Source organism: Platalea leucorodia (genome assembly GCF_965183815.1).
Source record: "Platalea leucorodia genome assembly, chromosome: 2".
Classification (NCBI taxonomy): domain Eukaryota; kingdom Metazoa; phylum Chordata; class Aves; order Pelecaniformes; family Threskiornithidae; genus Platalea; species Platalea leucorodia.
In genome coordinates this window covers 59543946-59560887 of record NC_138824.1, presented here as the reverse complement: position 1 = coordinate 59560887, position 16942 = coordinate 59543946, and the positions used below count along the sequence as shown (strand labels likewise).

Here is a 16942-nt window from a genome sequence, read left to right as displayed (position 1 = left end):
GAAAACACATTAAATTCAAGAGGGGTTCTCTTGGAGGAAGGTTTTATTGTATAAAATAGGGACCTTTGAAAATTCTAGTCAAAGATCGTATTCAAAGCACACACTTTTCAAGGAGGGGAGATGGGATTCAGATTTGCTATGAATGTGTGAACAGCAGTAACAAAAATATAAATGTGAGCTTCTGCTACTTCATTTGTATCACCGGGGAAGAAAATGCTTATGTAGCTTTTGTATCACCAGGAGCTCATCTAGTCTTTATTTTTTGTTTTATTTGGTTGATGCCTAAGAAAAACGCAAGTGCTTCTCAGGACACAGAGGTCATTCTAGATGCTCCATCCTCTGAAGTAAGGGACAGTCCTGTAGCTCTTTGGAAGGAAGCAGAGGGCTTGTGTAGCATTACTTGTTATTTTGAGGGCGACTGGATCCCTGAAGATGCATGCTGTGCTTGCCTTTGCGTCCTTCTGTGTCACACAGGTCTGCATTACCTTTTCTGAACTGTGTCTTAGGCCCGTAGGAGCTTGTGGATCTATGCACTTGTGTGCACTTTGTACACAACCTTTGTATGCTTATAAAAAGTAGAGGCCTGGACTTTGCATGAGATTTAATTCCTTGTTCAGTCAGTAAAAAAAGCTAGCTGCTTAGAAGGATGAATTCATTATATTTTTATTGAGGTTTTTAGGTACCTTAGTGTAAAAGTCACTTATTTTCCACTTAGAATTCAGAGGACTTCTCTTTATAGTTCCTCAAAAATGGATCAGGCACTCCTTTTAAAACATCACAGAAGATGAGGAAGCCTGCACGGTTTTCCTGCATAACATCCAACGAGTGGGAGCACTATTTCAGAATTAAGGGAGAATTCTTACCAACATCTCCTCCTTTAATGAAGCAATCCATCACCACAAGAACAGCAAGAACCATCCCCATGTCTTGTGAAAGGGAATAACAGAACGCAGGAATCTAGCCCTGGCTGAAATGTCATCAGCCAACTTGTGTGGGAGAAAGGGCAGCCAGTAACACCAAACTATCTTCGTTTTCATCTAGTCCAGCCAAGAAGGTTTCTGAAGGAATTTGGATCAGCCTCTGTGTCCTCCCAGTTACCACTTGTATAGGTTTGCCTCTGCGTGTCCTTTGGTTAAATTAACTTCCAGTGTGAATTTCCGTAGCGGAGAAATACTGTAAAACTGCAGTGAATCTAAAACTCAGGCCACCTGTGTCAAATTAAATGTACTGCCTTTGGTTCAAAACAAACAAACAAACAAACGAACCACAAAAAAGCAAGGGGCAGCTAATTTGTGCAAAGACAAAGTCTCTGATGTTTTAAAGAAATATAGTGGATTCTAGCCTCAGCTACAGCTATGAATTTTTTCTCAACTTCAGTTACATTTTCTCAGTGTTAAGGATATTCAGTTATAGAAATTGGTCCACTATGTGGGTTGCAAATACTCACTAAAATCTAAGTTACATTAATTACCTTCTCACAAAATCTAACAGAGCCCAGTAATGGTTTGAACGAAAGTACAAGTTATCAAAAGATGGCAGATGCATGTACACAACAGTGGAACTGAAGAGCATAATTATCTGTTGTCTTGCAGTTCATAGCTATCACCAAATCACAGAATCATAGAAAAGTCGAGGTCAGAAGGGACTTCTGGAGACCATCTGGTCCAATCTGCTGTTGAAAGCAGGCCATTAGATGAGGTTACCCAGAGTCCTATCAGGCCAAGTCTTGAATATCTCCAGTGATAAAAATTCGACAGCTTCTCTGGGCAACTTACTCCAATGATTGTCTTCATAGTGAAGAACTGCTTTGTTCTATCTAGACAGATTTTTTTGTGAAGCAAATGGTGCTTGGTGCTCTTTGCCTCTTGTGCTGTGACCAAGTATCTTTGTGAAGAGTGTGCCTCTATATTCTCTAGAACTACTCTGTAGAGAAGATCTCTGTAGCCCCTCCACAGACCCTCTCCAATTTTCCAATCCCAAACAAATTGATTACGTGGAGATCAGATCAAGTGTACAGCCTCACACATATTTAGCTGAATACATTTCATGAAACAAATCCACATGATAATGGTGTTTATAATAAAAGCACTGGAAACAAAAAAATGTACTGTGCACTGTGGCTGAGGTTTGCTTAGCTTGTCCTGTGAGCAAGACCAAGAATAATGCAGTCATTATCACATTTGGTACTTATGTTAGGGTATTTTTAGGAAGATTTATCTGGTGTCTCATATGAATTGAATTCCATGTTGCAGATGAAGCATTCTTGTCCTAGCTACAGTGATCACGAGTAGATTATCCTTTTTGTCTTTGTAGAGATCCCTTATGTGTTAGAAGATATTATTGTATTGATCTGTGCGAGCAAAGCATCCCTTTACAAGAATGGCCATAGACACTGCAGCACACCTGAAAAGAAGGCAACATAGGCTTGCATTGCCACAACCTGCAGAAACAACATTCAACCTGCTGCGCAAGCACCTGCATCACGATCTGTGACAAATGTCATTCAGCATCTACACCTAACTGCTTCCACCTCAAGCAGCACTCACAACTTCATAGGGAACACATAGGTTGGTTTTGGAATCTGGAATTAGGTTCACACAGTATAGGTATGTTTCCCACCATGCAGATGAAACTAACTAGTAAATCAAGCTGGATATGCCTTATGTCCACACCATAATGGTGATCAATCCTGTGTAATACCCTGAACAATGCATGGAGTAGCCTATACAAATCACATGGAATAAAGGGTTTGCATGTATGGATCAAATTCCAGTCTTCCTATACTTCGATATTAAGAGGGCCTAGGTCAAAGTTATATTGCTTTGTTAAACTGTGAGCAGGGTCACACAGATTCCCTGCAGATTGAGTCTTTTATCCCTGTGACCTCGCTGCTATTCAGCATTTCATATACCTCTCACTGTCTGTACCCTGATAGGAAGTCAAGATGATGACTTCCTCAGTCAGTCACAGCCTGGTTCTCTGAGTGTCTTCGGCTGTGTTTTAAGTAAATGGGAGCTGCCTGTGGTGAGAACCTTTGAAAGTCTGTCCACAATTATCATTTCCCAGATTGGCTCTTTTTCTGCGCACCCAGCAGGGCAGATGAAGTTGGGTGTCTTGGCTACGTGTAGCTAAGCGCCATTTACAAAGCTACCTCCATGAATCTTCCTTTGTGCAGGGTCTGGAAGAGGTAAGCAAACATTAAGAGCCTCTGAATTGTTTTGCAATGTTTCTTCCTTTACTTCCTGCGCAAAAGCACCTTTTCAGGTTGTAATGAATTTTAGCCTAAGTCTTGAAGATGAACACATTATACCTAGTCAATATTGAATGATGATGTTTGTACACGAGCAGAATTCATTCATCTTGTGCTTTTGTTCATTTGAAAATATTTTAGTTGCTTACTTTTCATCAAATACACAATTCATAACAAATAATGATGCCTAGTTTAAGTGAAGTCTCAAACAGTTTCCTCTGATGAAATGGAGCATGTAATGCATTTTTTTATTATAACAGATGTTCTTTTGTGACTCACTAACCTTTGTATGGAAACAAAAATTTTTTTCTGCTACTTATCCCAAGGGAAAAATAACGAATATGAAAATGGTAGCGCTGCATTTATATGTGAAAAAGCTATTAAAAGAATAGTTATGCATGTTAGCATTAGATTTATGTTTCACTTCCATTATTTATTTTCAATTGTCCATCTGAAAATGTACCTACCCCTGAACTGTTTCAAAATAAGGGTGGGGTTTATCGTATCTAAGATAAGCCATTTTATCTTATCTAAACTAGAGCATCTTCTCTAAGCTGATTGTTTAGCCTATCTATGTCAAGAGAGCAAGCTATCCAGGATCTGCTCTCTGTCTCTAAAGCTGGCTGGCCGGCCCAGCCTGGCTTGTACATACAGCTAAGTTATTTTCCCTGTCCAGAACTACCTACCACTTCAATAGGAAGTGTCCATACTGCCTGCTAGGAGTGTCCCCAGCTGGGATATGCCCCAAACTGTGCTCAGGCATGATCAGGGAGAGTGCTAGCTGGCCAAGGCCAAAACTGTGCAAGTGGCCCTGTTAACAGTGTAACACAATGGACAATCTTATTCCAATTCTTAGGCCCATACTCCAGCACATTACTAGTATAGATGTAGCCTTATACTGTCTCTACATTCAAGGAAGGAGTTACGCTAAGGTGATACTCCGTCTTGCTTGTCTTACTTATGTGTTAGTATGGGATGAGTCAATATCAAGAGATACCTTTTTCAGTTAAATATGGGAAGTGCCTAGATGATTATACGATATACTTCACATTTGGACAACTATAATTAGCTGAGATGAATACCATCATAGATGCTATGGCCTAGATTCATCCTGCCTAACACTGGGAATCTCACATCTGATTTAAAGAACATACCGGATTCAAGTTCCCTACTTAGTCAATGGAAAAAGATAAGTATGCCTGAAAGATATAGCCAGCCCAAGATCTGAACTGACCTCTACAAGTGCCTCTTTGTCACTTTTGGCTGTAAAGAGAGACTAAGACATAACTTAATTAACTCAGGTTGATACCTGAGTCTAAAGTCAAGAAGGTTGAATCTGGTCTGGTAAGTGCATTCCTGGAGCCCTGATTACAGACACTGCACAGAATCTCAGATCTCATTTTTTTTAAATGGTGTAATTCTTGCCACTGCAGAGGGGAAGAAGATTTGGAAATATGGCTGAAGTGTAATGAATGTAGCAATGTTTGCCTGAATCTTTAGACAGTATGAAGTAATAGCTCTGAAAAATTCATCTTATTTATCTCAGTTAATCAAAGGGAAACTCTCTGACACACTGGATTCCTGTCCTCTATTAGATAAATGGACTAAATCTTAGACAAATTTTGCTAGAGGAGTTTTGTACCATTTGAATTGCAATCACGTCTTGTCAGCAGCATTTGTTCCTAAAGAACTGATAGGAGCTACAGTTACTGGAAGGAAGTTATTAAAAAACCCACATTTGTGAAACCTTACTCAATATCTTATTAATTTGGAAGACTTCATGCAAAATTGAAGAAAAGGTTATTTAAATGAACAATTGGGAAATAGCAGCCATGGCATGAAATCATACTACACACAGCATATAAACCCTGTGACACAGAAAAGTTGTTTATAAAAAACCCAAATCTTGTGCATATGAGAAATATATGTGCAATCTTGTTCCTCCATCTGCCAGGAACTTTTCCAGTTTATTTTACCCTTATATTATCAACAGTGCAGACTCTACTGTGAATGCCAGCACTACTGTAATCATATTTTTTGGTACATTTCACTGAAAATTCCCCAAGGCGGCACAGAATGTAGTTAAAATCAATTTAGGTTCTGTTTTACAGTCCCTACATGGGAGAATGTTTTATTGCCTGCAATGTCCCCATTTGTTTAGGTGAGCCCAAAGGGCAAAATTCACAACTGGTACATCTAGGCAGTTGGCTAAAAGAGGACAAGAGAGCAAGCTCAACTGCTAACCCCTTGTCTCTGCACGCTGCTTAACTGTTCGCTCACTGCTGAGTCTCTCCTGTAGCTCTGGTTTCTTTCTCCCAGACAATACTTCAGTGTAGTTCAGGGAATATTTTAATTGAGGGACTACTTTGAAAGAAAGGCCTCACCAGGTTGGACTCTAAGCCATACAGTCCTGTAATGCTATTCCACCTTCAGCTAAGCTCACAAGCTCTTCTCTCTCTCAAAGTAGGCAATACACAATCCAGATTTCATCCAAAAGAACTGTTACTCAGGGGAATTGCACATAGCATGTTGTTTGAGATGCCTTGAAGAATTGGAAAACCTGTAGAAAAATAGCTGTTGTAATGATGTCTCAGGGCCACCACACAGGGCCTAGAGGAACCAAGAGCCACATATTATGAGGTATGGTTGAAGTCAGCGGGTACCGTCTGCCCTTGGCAGTCTTTTATATAGCACTATACATACTAATAAGTCTTTTATATAGCACCATACATACTAATAAGATCTACCCATCATAAATATTGCTTTTTAACACTGCAAGTGTTACTTTTACCCAAATTCAATTTGTCAATTTTTTTACCTTAATTTTCAGATTCTTTTTTGCCTGCCTTTTTTCGTGGTGTGGTTTGGTCAAACAAAATTGAGCTTTTTCTTCTTCGTTAGTGGAATTGCAGGTGTAAGTAATAGTAACTGAACAGCTGGTTTGTGTTGAACTTTAAATCAAATGCAGGTACAAAAATGTTGATAGAAATTGATGCCAAAGCTCAGTATGTGTGGCTGTGAAAGCTTACCCACATGCGTATCTTCTTTTAGTATAGCTCATTCGTGTCCAAAAATTTACCAGGTCTATATGGTTTCAGAATAATAACAGAAAGGAAAAAAGTGGCTCATTTAATCTGGCTTTCCGATTTTTACTTGTTTAATTTACATGTCATTTAATGCTAATTACTTGGATTTCATTCAAAGCTCCTTTTGACAAGCCAAAGGTGATGGTAAATCTGAGAATTTGGATAAGTAAAAAATTCTGGAAAACTGTTGGATGGGTGCTGGTACCAGTTTGTGATGTCTTTCATCCCCGTGTGCTTTCATGCTCAAAGTGTTTTGCCTTGGAGCATGTAGCATATCCTTCTAAGAGCATAACACAGATATTGTGTAGTCGCTTTAGTCTTCAAATACAGCCCCTAAAGGAGATTTCCAGTGAAAAATGTTGGTATATAGCAGTGCACTATAAGGTACCAAACAATATTAATTTAAAACTATCTTGTAGTGAGACCCCCCTGAACTTTCTCAAAAGGTTTGAACTTTTCAGTCACCATGAAATTATTCTGGGCAGCTGGCCAGTTCCTAAATAAACTGTGTGTACATCAGTAGCAAAGCTTTTCATTTTGAACATGACTGATCTCAGCCTTTATGAAAACTGTCAACTAAAATGAAAGAGTTAGAGCATTGCAATAAATTTTTCATAATCATTTAATTTCATTGAAATATTTACAGAGCGTTTAAGTGAATTTCACATACACTTGCCTCACAGACCATATGAAAACTGCATTTTTCACTCTTTACGTTTTGCACATTACTGGCTCTACTGGCATGATCAGAATTAAATGAATAGAGGACAAAACAAAAAATTAGGTAGAGTAGGTCTTATCCCTTCGGCTATGGTTAACTCTGTTTCTCCTTTGGCATATTCTCACCAGAGTGTCAATGTCTTAGAAACTCTTTGTGTTAAATTTGAGCTTTCAGTTTGCTTTGCAAGAACATTGCTTTCAAGGATGTTTCTGTCTCTAACTGCAAATTGGTGATATTAAGAGATCCTCACCTTAGTTAACCCTTTGAACTGTTCAAGTGATCACGTTCATGTTACCAGTCCCAGGCTGTCAGCTCCCAACTGAGTCTGTAACGAGACCTCTGCGTGCGCAGACACTTCTCGCGTCCTGCTTCTGTATAAGGGGACGTAGGCTGGAGGGCAGGCGTGACACCCCCCTGCCCTCACCTGAAGCCCTGAAGTGCACTGCGGCTTGTCTCTTCTGGTGAACGTAGAGAGAGACTGTGGGAACACAGCTTTCCTGATGAGGTCCTGCTGCTTGTCTCACTCCAATGTTTTCATGCTTTTTCAGCAACTCCAGTCACTGCTGTCAAAGAAGTTGCAGTATGCACTTTAAAAGAGCTCACTGCTTTCACCCTGACCACGCTTGCAGTGATTGATGTCTGAATGACTATAGTACTACAATGTTTTAAGATAAAAAAATTAAGAACCACTATTTATTGCCTTACTCTCCACTTCAGGTTCTGCATAACACTGTGTATACTGTGTGGCTCAAGTACTGTAATACAGTGTATTTTTTGAATTTTTTAAATGTCAACACTTTAATTTCTGAAACACAGGTGAGAAAGCTTTAGTAGCTGGCAGAGGTAGGATGGTTTGTGAATAGTCTCGTGGCATGGCTCTCTTGGCCTGGTGTGACCAGTGTGGTTACGTGGGCGATGCCAGCTTCTTGCTGGGAAGGCTGCTATCTCCAGTGGGGCAGTGATTGCTTTTCTGACCATCCCAGCACAACTGTCTGACCACAGCCAGGGTGTGTCTGCGGTAAAGAGCTAACCCTGCCCCTTTTGCTCACTAGTCATTACCTGCTGTCTGTCCCTTTTATTCCCTCTGCTTCTACCCCAGTCTTTCAGTTTCACCACTATTCATGCTGTATTTAGGACAACCACTTACAGGGTCTCTTCAGTTTTAAGGGCCCAGATCTTAGTTACGCTAAAGCTGGTTTTAGCAATCACCTTTTTGTAAGGAAGACTTGAAGTCACAAAGAAATTTACAGCTGAAGATGCATTAAGTGGTATGAATGCGATCATCGCGCATTAATGCCTGGGCTGCGCCATGGGAGAGAATCGGTACAATGAAGCAGTCGCTGCTGCCGCTGCATTTACAGTGCGTGCAGTTCAGAGGGTTTTGCTTCAGAAGAGATTCGGTCTCACACTGGGCTATGTGCCCCATCACACATGGGGTTTGAAGCCACCCTAGGGACCAGTCGTTGGTTCTGATCCTTACATCAGTCTCAGTGCTTGGAGTGCATTTGTGTGTAATCAAGGTAGAGGTTGGGGTTTTGTTTCCTCCAAGAAGAACCTGTTTTGCTTACCAACGCAGCTCATAAACTAAACCAGCAAACAGCAAGTGCTGATGATTGGGGGATTCACGTCAAACTGCTCCGAACCAAATAGACACAGGGCCATAATGCCTTTCTGGGAGAAAAAAAAAAAACACAAATATGCTCTCTTCACCAGTAAGTGTGCCTTTCTCACAGCTGTCTTTTCTATTGATCTAAGACAATTATGTGAACAGATCAGGGAGAGCTTGGATTTCAGGGACCCATATCTGAATGTATTATTCAAGCTACCACTGGAATCCCAAATTATGATTTCCTCTCTGCCACTCCTCACCATTGATGATTTGGATAAGTTCTTGTCATCTAGGTTCAGAGCAGACAGTTGTACTGTATGTGTTGTGCCGTTAAATCTGCCCCTGGAAACTCAAGCACGATGGAAACAGTGGAAATAGACTTAAATTCCTTCTATGGCTTTACAGGAACCATTCTAGCAGCCACAAGAGAATTTAGCCAGGCCAGGCTGACAAAACGTTGGTGAACTGCTCCCAGTAGGCTCTTTGGAGCTGGAGATCGAGGGCCACACAGAGCAAATCAGACCAGTGTGCATTTCCTTACCAATAGTAATAATAATAAATAAAATTTAAAATCGCAAACAAAATGTCCTGATATTTTATTTTGGGTTTAGCTGTTACTGGAAACACTCTGCCCCGTCATTGCCACATTTCAACATAATCTTGTACCTTTAAAAACATAAGTGTTTGTTATGCGGTAAAGAAAGGTGAAATGTAAAGGTTTCAAGCAGCAATACAAAATAGGATGTATGTCATGTGGAGCAAAAATTGCACCCTAAGTGTGTAGAGAAGAACTCAGTGAAGCTAAATGCCTCGTGCTCCCCAATATGTAATATTATCACAGCATGAGTAATTGGAGACATTCTGTAGAACTGCTTTGACTTTAGGTTATTTTAAAGCCTATCTTGAGTCATTCTCCTGTTTAGACAGGGGATATTGCTGTCCCTTTGCTTACCTTTGGAACTACACAGTTTCCTGTTTCCAAGCACTCCCTGATCTGTTCTGCACTGAGGCTTCAGACGACGTTGCAATCTGTCATATGCTTTCTATTCTCTGTAGACTGACTTCTGCGAACAGGAGTTCATAGCTGTGAGAGGCGTTGTTTATCCATGCCAAAATCTGCATATTTCTGCAATGATTTCTTATTAAAAAACAAACCAGCAGAAACTGGAAACCTTTTTTCCCTCTAAAAATTACCCCTTCTGAAAGCTTTTCAACAGTACAATGTTGCAGAAAAGCCCTGTTAGATTATCCAGTTCATTTCCTTGTCAGTGAGGGATTTCTTTCTGCAGTACTCTGGTGTTTCACAGGTTCTGTCTAGTCTGAATTTGAAATGATGAGGCACTTCCCTCCAGAGACCTCTCTGAACACTCTGTTTCCCTGTAAGGATAGTAATCTTTATTCTCAGCCTAAGAATTACCTTTCTTAATTTCATCCTCCCATTCCCACATTTGGGGTACTCTATTATATTCTTGAAATAATTTGTTTTCAAATATTTCTTACATAGATTTACATCATCTCCCCTCCCCTTACTTTATTATCAGTTATGGTGGATGTATTATAAATATTGGGCCCCTTTAGTCTTTCTCTCCTTTTTTCTCCCTTGCCGCAGTTGGTTTATGTAGCTCTCCCCTTTCATGGCTCCCTTCTGCACTATTTTGGCTTTTCAGTGTGAGACTGATAAAATGGTATTTAGAAGTGAATGCATACCCAAGTATGGTCTCTTCAAAGTGGCACAGAGAGAAGCTGTGGACTTCTGGACCGTTTTCTAAAACTGTATAATGTCTAACCAACAGAGGCTGGTTGTAAGCACAGCCTTTGGCTGGTATTGTAATTGGTGCCCAAACTGGCCTTTTGATGCTGCATTGAAGTACAAGTTCTTGTTTAGCTTCTGCTCTCATTCTTGCTGTAGAGTTTTTTCAGTCTGTTATTTCCTGTTTCTAAATCCGTCCTTTTCCTTGTCCGACGTGGTATTTGCAAGTCTTCACATTTTAATATCAACTGAATTTCACTAATGTCATTCTTCTTTTAAGGATCATTAATGAAGCAATTAAATAGGACTGGACATAATACAGATTTATGCAATATTCCCCTTCTATTCTGACTCAGTGCATTACCATTAATCATTAGTCTTTGTAGCCCTTCAAACAGTTTTTAGTCCACGTGACAACTTCTATCCAACCGAATATGAACTGATTTTCAGTTTAAGCTGTATTATGGCTGGAAGTGGTGATGTTGCTCATAGCAGAATAGTGCAGCAGAGCAGTTGTTCTTCTGTAGCATGCTGTGGGAGCATGCATTTCACTAGGCAGTCTAAATGAGAGTTAAAGCTCCATTCAACTTCCTGGGCAATCCCCCCTGGTAAAAATCTATAGCTGATATTTGTCAGCAGTATTCCCTGCAGGTGCTGATGGGGAATATCTGTTTTAAAATGTAAGCTTGTGCTCACAAGCAGGTGGGAGAAAGAGAACTGAAATAATCTGTCAGAGGTATGCTTATTGAAATAGTATGCAATACACATATCATTTAAATTAAATGTAAAAATGAATTTCACTGATTCTTTTTGACTTGGTATTTTGTTGCAATGACACAACTGAGTTGCTACATAAGGTAATCAGAAGTCAGGAATCGTATCTCCATATCATATCTTTTTTATCTTATATCATTAGATGTTGCTATCATCTGTCCACATAGATAGATGTATCTGCCTTTTCTGTACTTAGATGCATGATATTCCATGGAATAACTGTTTGTGGATGCTTATAAATACAACATTTGTTATGTGATTTGCTGCAGCTCGGTATCCGAATTGCTGATGTAGATGGATTCTTTTGAGTCCTTTATTGATAATACTCATCTAAATGTAATTTTCCTGTTATTTTCATGTTCTGAGAGCTGGATGTCTTTAAAATTGCTCCCTTTTAAAATGCCATGTTCTTTTTGAATACCGAAGAGCCGTCAACATATACAGAAAGATGTGCCTAATAAAAAAAGACCATGGATGTTTATTTGCTTGATAAAGTGTTAGGGAACTGTGAAGAAAACATAGAAATCAGCATATTGAATAGGACATGAATATGCTTCGTGTTTTAAAATTAAAATTATTAGCAATCCTCCCATTTTATGACTTTCAATTAAAGGCATGGTATTGCTAGGTATTTGTCAGCTTCTAGCACAAGCAGACCAATAAACTCATAAGTATCAAATTTGCCCTCTGTAGTTCTTTGCTGCCATCTTCTGTTTCTTTAAATGATTGCCATTTTTATTTGGATTCTGAAAAACAAGGATGGGATATTACAGAGCAAAATTTCCCTTTCTATCATTTTTTTTCATTTCCTTGTTTTCAGCTAAAGCAAAGTGAAGCAAATGCAGATACAAAGGAGAAGCTTCCATTGCGTCTACGCATCTTTGAAAAATTTCCAAACAGGCCACAAATGGTGAAAATCTCCAAGCTACCTTCAGATTTCACAGTTCCAAAAATAAGGTATTGAAATATTTCCGTTCCTAGTATGCAGTAAACCTTTGTGGTGCCACATAACACCCAAAATACAAAACTCTTTTGCTTGTGGATTAGGGAGATAGTTCAGAAAACCAGAAGTGAAATAGAATTAACATTGGCATGGAAAGGAGGTGAAATTTTGGTTTTACCTCATTTTTACTTTTGGAAAAAAAATGAATCCTAGTATTCCTTATAATGTATTCATGAAAGCAACTAGATTGACTGGAACTGACACCAGTACAATATGATTGAAAATTTCATTTTGTTGTTGTTTCTCGACTCCCATTTGGATTTTAGATTCTTGGCTGACATAGTCAACTAGCAATCTAATCAATTCTCATGTAGCTTTTTAAAAAGATAAGATCAACTGGCAGCAAATCATTAGAGGGAATAACACAGGCCATCCAATACCAGTTAGGCCGTGATGACCTTGTCCCATCTTTGGATTTGCATAGTTACCACTTTCCTGTAAAACTCACCTTAACGAAGGATCAGACCCTCAGCTGGCTACTAGATCATCAGTTACAGTACAGTTATTCTTGGCGTGGTCCCAAAAAAAGCTTACAGAAATCCAAGGGCTGCTCTAGCACATACAGGCTGCTAAGACCGCTGAAACAGCACAGGCTGGCCAAACAGGTCTTCTGGCCATGCCCATTCCAGTATCCCCACCAAGCACATGCTGGGAGAGAGGATGGCGTGAAAGATGTCTGTCATTGTTCTGGGTCTCCTGAGGTTACATTTCTTTTGATTAAAAACTCAGAAGGAAGTGGTTTGCAAGTGGTTTGACCCATTTGTGTCATCTTAGCTGAATGAAAGCAATAATGCTTGTCAGAAGGGTCAGGAAAAACAACCTTCCAAACCTCAAGGAAGCAGTCATAGATATTTGCTTTCAATACCACAATACTGTTTGGTTATATAGTGACGGCGTTCTTCTCCTACTCTTAGTTTTTTTGGTATTTCTTTCTAGCTATGGTTTTCCCAGCATACTCTAGACTAATATATGATCATGTTAACTACTGAAACAAGACTTCAAACTGTCACTAGCAAATCATATCTTTAAATCTGAAGCTATTATACTATGTAGAACTATCTCTCCAGGTAAAAATTAGTTTTGACAGAGTCAATTTACACCGAAAATAGGGTAACTCTACTAAACTTAAAATACAGCAAGATAAATGTACATTTGTTGTAAACAGAAATGCTTCTACGTTTTAAACATGGCATATGTGAGGCAGAGAATTGCTGAAGCGCCTTAATACTGGCATTCAAAGCAGTTACATGAACAGATGTTGTTTGAAATCTTGAAGAAAGAATTTCTTGCAGAGAGTATGTTTCCTTTGGATTATATCAGCGTTTGATTTACATTGAAGTAACAACTTGCTGTTTAATGAGCTCAAAAGAGCTGAAAACTGCAAAAGGCATTTCAAATATTTAGCACTTTAACTGGTAAATAAATAAATAAAAGAATTATTAATAAAAGGAATAAAATCATTTTCTTCAAAGCTACATGCAAGCCACCCACCTCTCAATTCAGTTATTGATTTCTTTAACAAATGAATTTAAGTTTTATCAGTTGTTTCAGCTCTCTGTCCATTTATACATCTATAGCCCAGTACAACTTTTTCTTGGAGTTTATCCATCTTAGCACTAATGGGTTGTGACACGTCATAAAGAAAACCAAATATTAACTCTTCATGGGTTTTTAATCCATCAATGTCTTCTATTTGTTCACAAGGGAAAGTTTTATGAAGCAGTTTATTGATCGCCAGCAACAAGATACCAGCTGTTTGCTGCGAAGACTTCCTTCAGCATCTTCTTCCTCATGTGACCACTCTAAAAGATCAGCAATTGAAGAAAACAAATATATTGATCAGAAGGTAAATCAAGTGTATAGGGCAGCACATGTCTTTCCTTGAGTATTGTGAGGAAGGACCTCAGATTATTCAGTTTGTCAAACTACGTAAAAGTGAACACAAGCTAGGGCAACTGAACACGGGCTAAAAGGCTGTATTTAATTTAGCCTAGAACAGACATCACAGCAGATCCTCATTTGGTTTAAGTTTTCCTGTCTCTTTTGACTTCAAAATTCAGGATTTGATACATATTTTTGTTCAATGCATCCATCTTATGAAGCTATTTTTTAAGTAGTCTGGCTATTAATCACTGAGAAGCTAGTGGAAAATTAAAGTTTGTGAATATCACATTGGATTTTTGAGTGTCTTGATACTGTTACAATGTTGAAAACGCAATTCACTAAAGCACGGTCTCTGTGTAATCACTGGAGATGAGTAAAAATTTAAGAATTATTCTGATTATTTAGAGGACATTAGCTGCTCTGTAGGCCTTGGAATTGCTAGAAAACAGATGCTGAGCACATGTATTTGAGACCCATTTAACAATGCTGCTAGTCTCCCGGCCAGACTGGCATGGATGGATGGATTTGAAAAATACCAGGACTGCTTGGAATGGTGATGATGGTGCTGCAATAAATGTGTGTGACTTCTGGCACCTTGCAAAACTACAGGGTCAGAAAAAATCTTCTTGTGCATCATGGAAGACACTGGTTTCCCAGATTTCTAGTGGCACCTACACTGATATCACTTCTTGATCACTTGTAATAGTGTGTAACTTACTAGCGACATTTTAACAGACAAAAGAAAAGTCCTTTCAGTATTCATAACAGGGTGCTTGAATCCTGTTTGAATATTAACATCAGGGGTTTGTAAATATATTTTAAGTCACAGAATCACAGACAAGAAAAAGAGGGCACATACTGTAGCTACACAGTATAACTGGCTTTCCTAGTATGTGGTTTGCAACTATAACTCAGGACAGCATTCGTACAGGCAGGAAGCAGATTTGGAGAAAACAGTACTCTTCTGATAATGAAGGAAAAGAGCAATTTGCAAACTACTGTTAAATTCCATCCCCATTTCAGTGCCAGAACCCATTCCTGTGGCTGATGTATTCTATGGCATCAGTAAGCCAAAGCTGAACAGCATGGCCTGAGAGGGAGGTCTGTGGTAAAATATTATTTATCGGACAAGGAAGGTCATAGGAAGGAATCAAGCCTAAATGGACATCATCTACTCTAACAAGCACAGCAGAAAAATTGGATAAGTTATTAAGCGACAAGCCTAGGGGTTAGCAGAACTATGCCAAATACCGCTAGTGATGGACCTCAAACACTGTGCCAGGGAAATCAGGGTACATTTCTACTACGTAATGAAGAGATGAACAGAGACCTTAAACTTGTCCCATCCACACAGATAAGTCCACAGTATGCAATGTAGAGCTGTGCAGTGATTCAGTAGATCTGTTATACATGAATATAGTTTATTAAACTGCAATCTTAATTCCTTCTGCCTGCTGCTCACAAAACTGAATCCGTATTGTGTTTGAAGATAGATGAATACATGGCACAGTTTATTCAATGAGATCTTGCAATATGAAAACAGAATGCTGCGTTCTTTTCAAATTTTCATTTCCCTCCAAGAGCAAATATGCATGATCTGACTTTCATTTTTTAATGGAAATAAGCATTTGCCAGCTGGCTTTGCACTATTCAACCTGCTTTAAGCACATACTTTTGGATTCCCATGCCTCAAGGGTAGAATCAATGATGAGTGATATATCTGATAAATGTAGCTTAAAACAAGGTATTTACACATTGCTATTAAGAGGGAGAAAGCATTAGGAAGGATTTTGTGAAAGTAATTACTCTGGCTTTCTATAGTTACAGTTGCCAAGGCAACCTCACTTTTGTATGAACAAATCTCAAAAATATCCTATCCTTAAAACAAGCTTGGAATGACTGGTTGCACTTAAATACAAACCTTGCATGCATACTTTACTTTTCTTTGTAAAAAAAGAAATCTAACCAAACATTTTACTGATCTCAGTGCCTAGTAGGATGCATTCCCAGTGCTCCTGATAGCAGTGTGATGGCTTCAGAAACTTTTCACATCTTTTTTGCATTGTAGTTGATGAAAAAAATAGGGTGGCATCAAAAGGTGGGATTCTGCTGGCAGATTTGACTCTGTCCTTCCTTTATGGTGGCTGAACTGTGGCTAGTTTCTCCATTTTCTCCTGGACTTATATCAGTATTTCTGCATTCCACACCTGCTGAAGTGATAGGCAGTACTTAATACATGCATTCCCTTATTTCCACTTCAGCAACATTCTTTTGTTCTCTAAAAGTCTGCCACTATACATATATGGTGTTGGTTTTGTGTTCAAAATCAATCATCTGACCCATAATTTGTGATGATCAATAAAGCAAATCTTTTTTTTTTTCTTCTTATATAATGGGTTTAGTAAGTCTTTTCAGTATTATAGTTACCCACTTCCTTGAAAAGATGTTTGAAGTTGTAAAAGGAGAGTAGATTTTCATTGCATTCTTTCTTTTTTTAAGGTATTTTACCTTCTCAAAATAATTTAAAAATTTATCTATTCAGATTTATTACCATAACCATGATGACAATTGGTTTGAAATTATTTTCATCTATGCTGAATCAAAAGAACAGCTTTGGAAAACAGATTTCTTTGCTATACCCCTTTTTTCTGGTCAAATCCGTGAGCTGCAGAAGTTTTTCTGACTCTTCCAAATTTCTAAACTTATCATCAAAGTACTACACTAACCAAACACTAATATAAAAAATTACTTTTAGATACCTAAATGCCCTTTACCCTGTGTACATCCCCCAAGAGTTCTCTCTCAATGTGGGAGGTCTGAGTGGGTGTGTGGACAGACCGTGCCATGTTCATTCTTCTACATCCA

The 16942-nt window shown here is 38.8% G+C and overlaps 1 protein-coding gene across 2 annotated transcripts in view; it reads left to right on the top strand.

Moving 5' to 3' along the window:
• Positions 1-16942, top strand: part of NALCN (sodium leak channel, non-selective) — a gene marked incomplete at both ends in the record, with an annotated part of 233725 nt that overhangs the window by 161153 nt on the left and 55630 nt on the right. For both annotated transcript variants that reach the window (XM_082304488.1, XM_082304487.1), the window contains 2 exons: positions 12011-12147; positions 13898-14039. In XM_082304488.1, coding sequence (XP_082160614.1) covers positions 12011-12147; positions 13898-14039 — 279 coding nt within the window. The remainder of the gene's footprint in view (positions 1-12010; positions 12148-13897; positions 14040-16942) is intronic.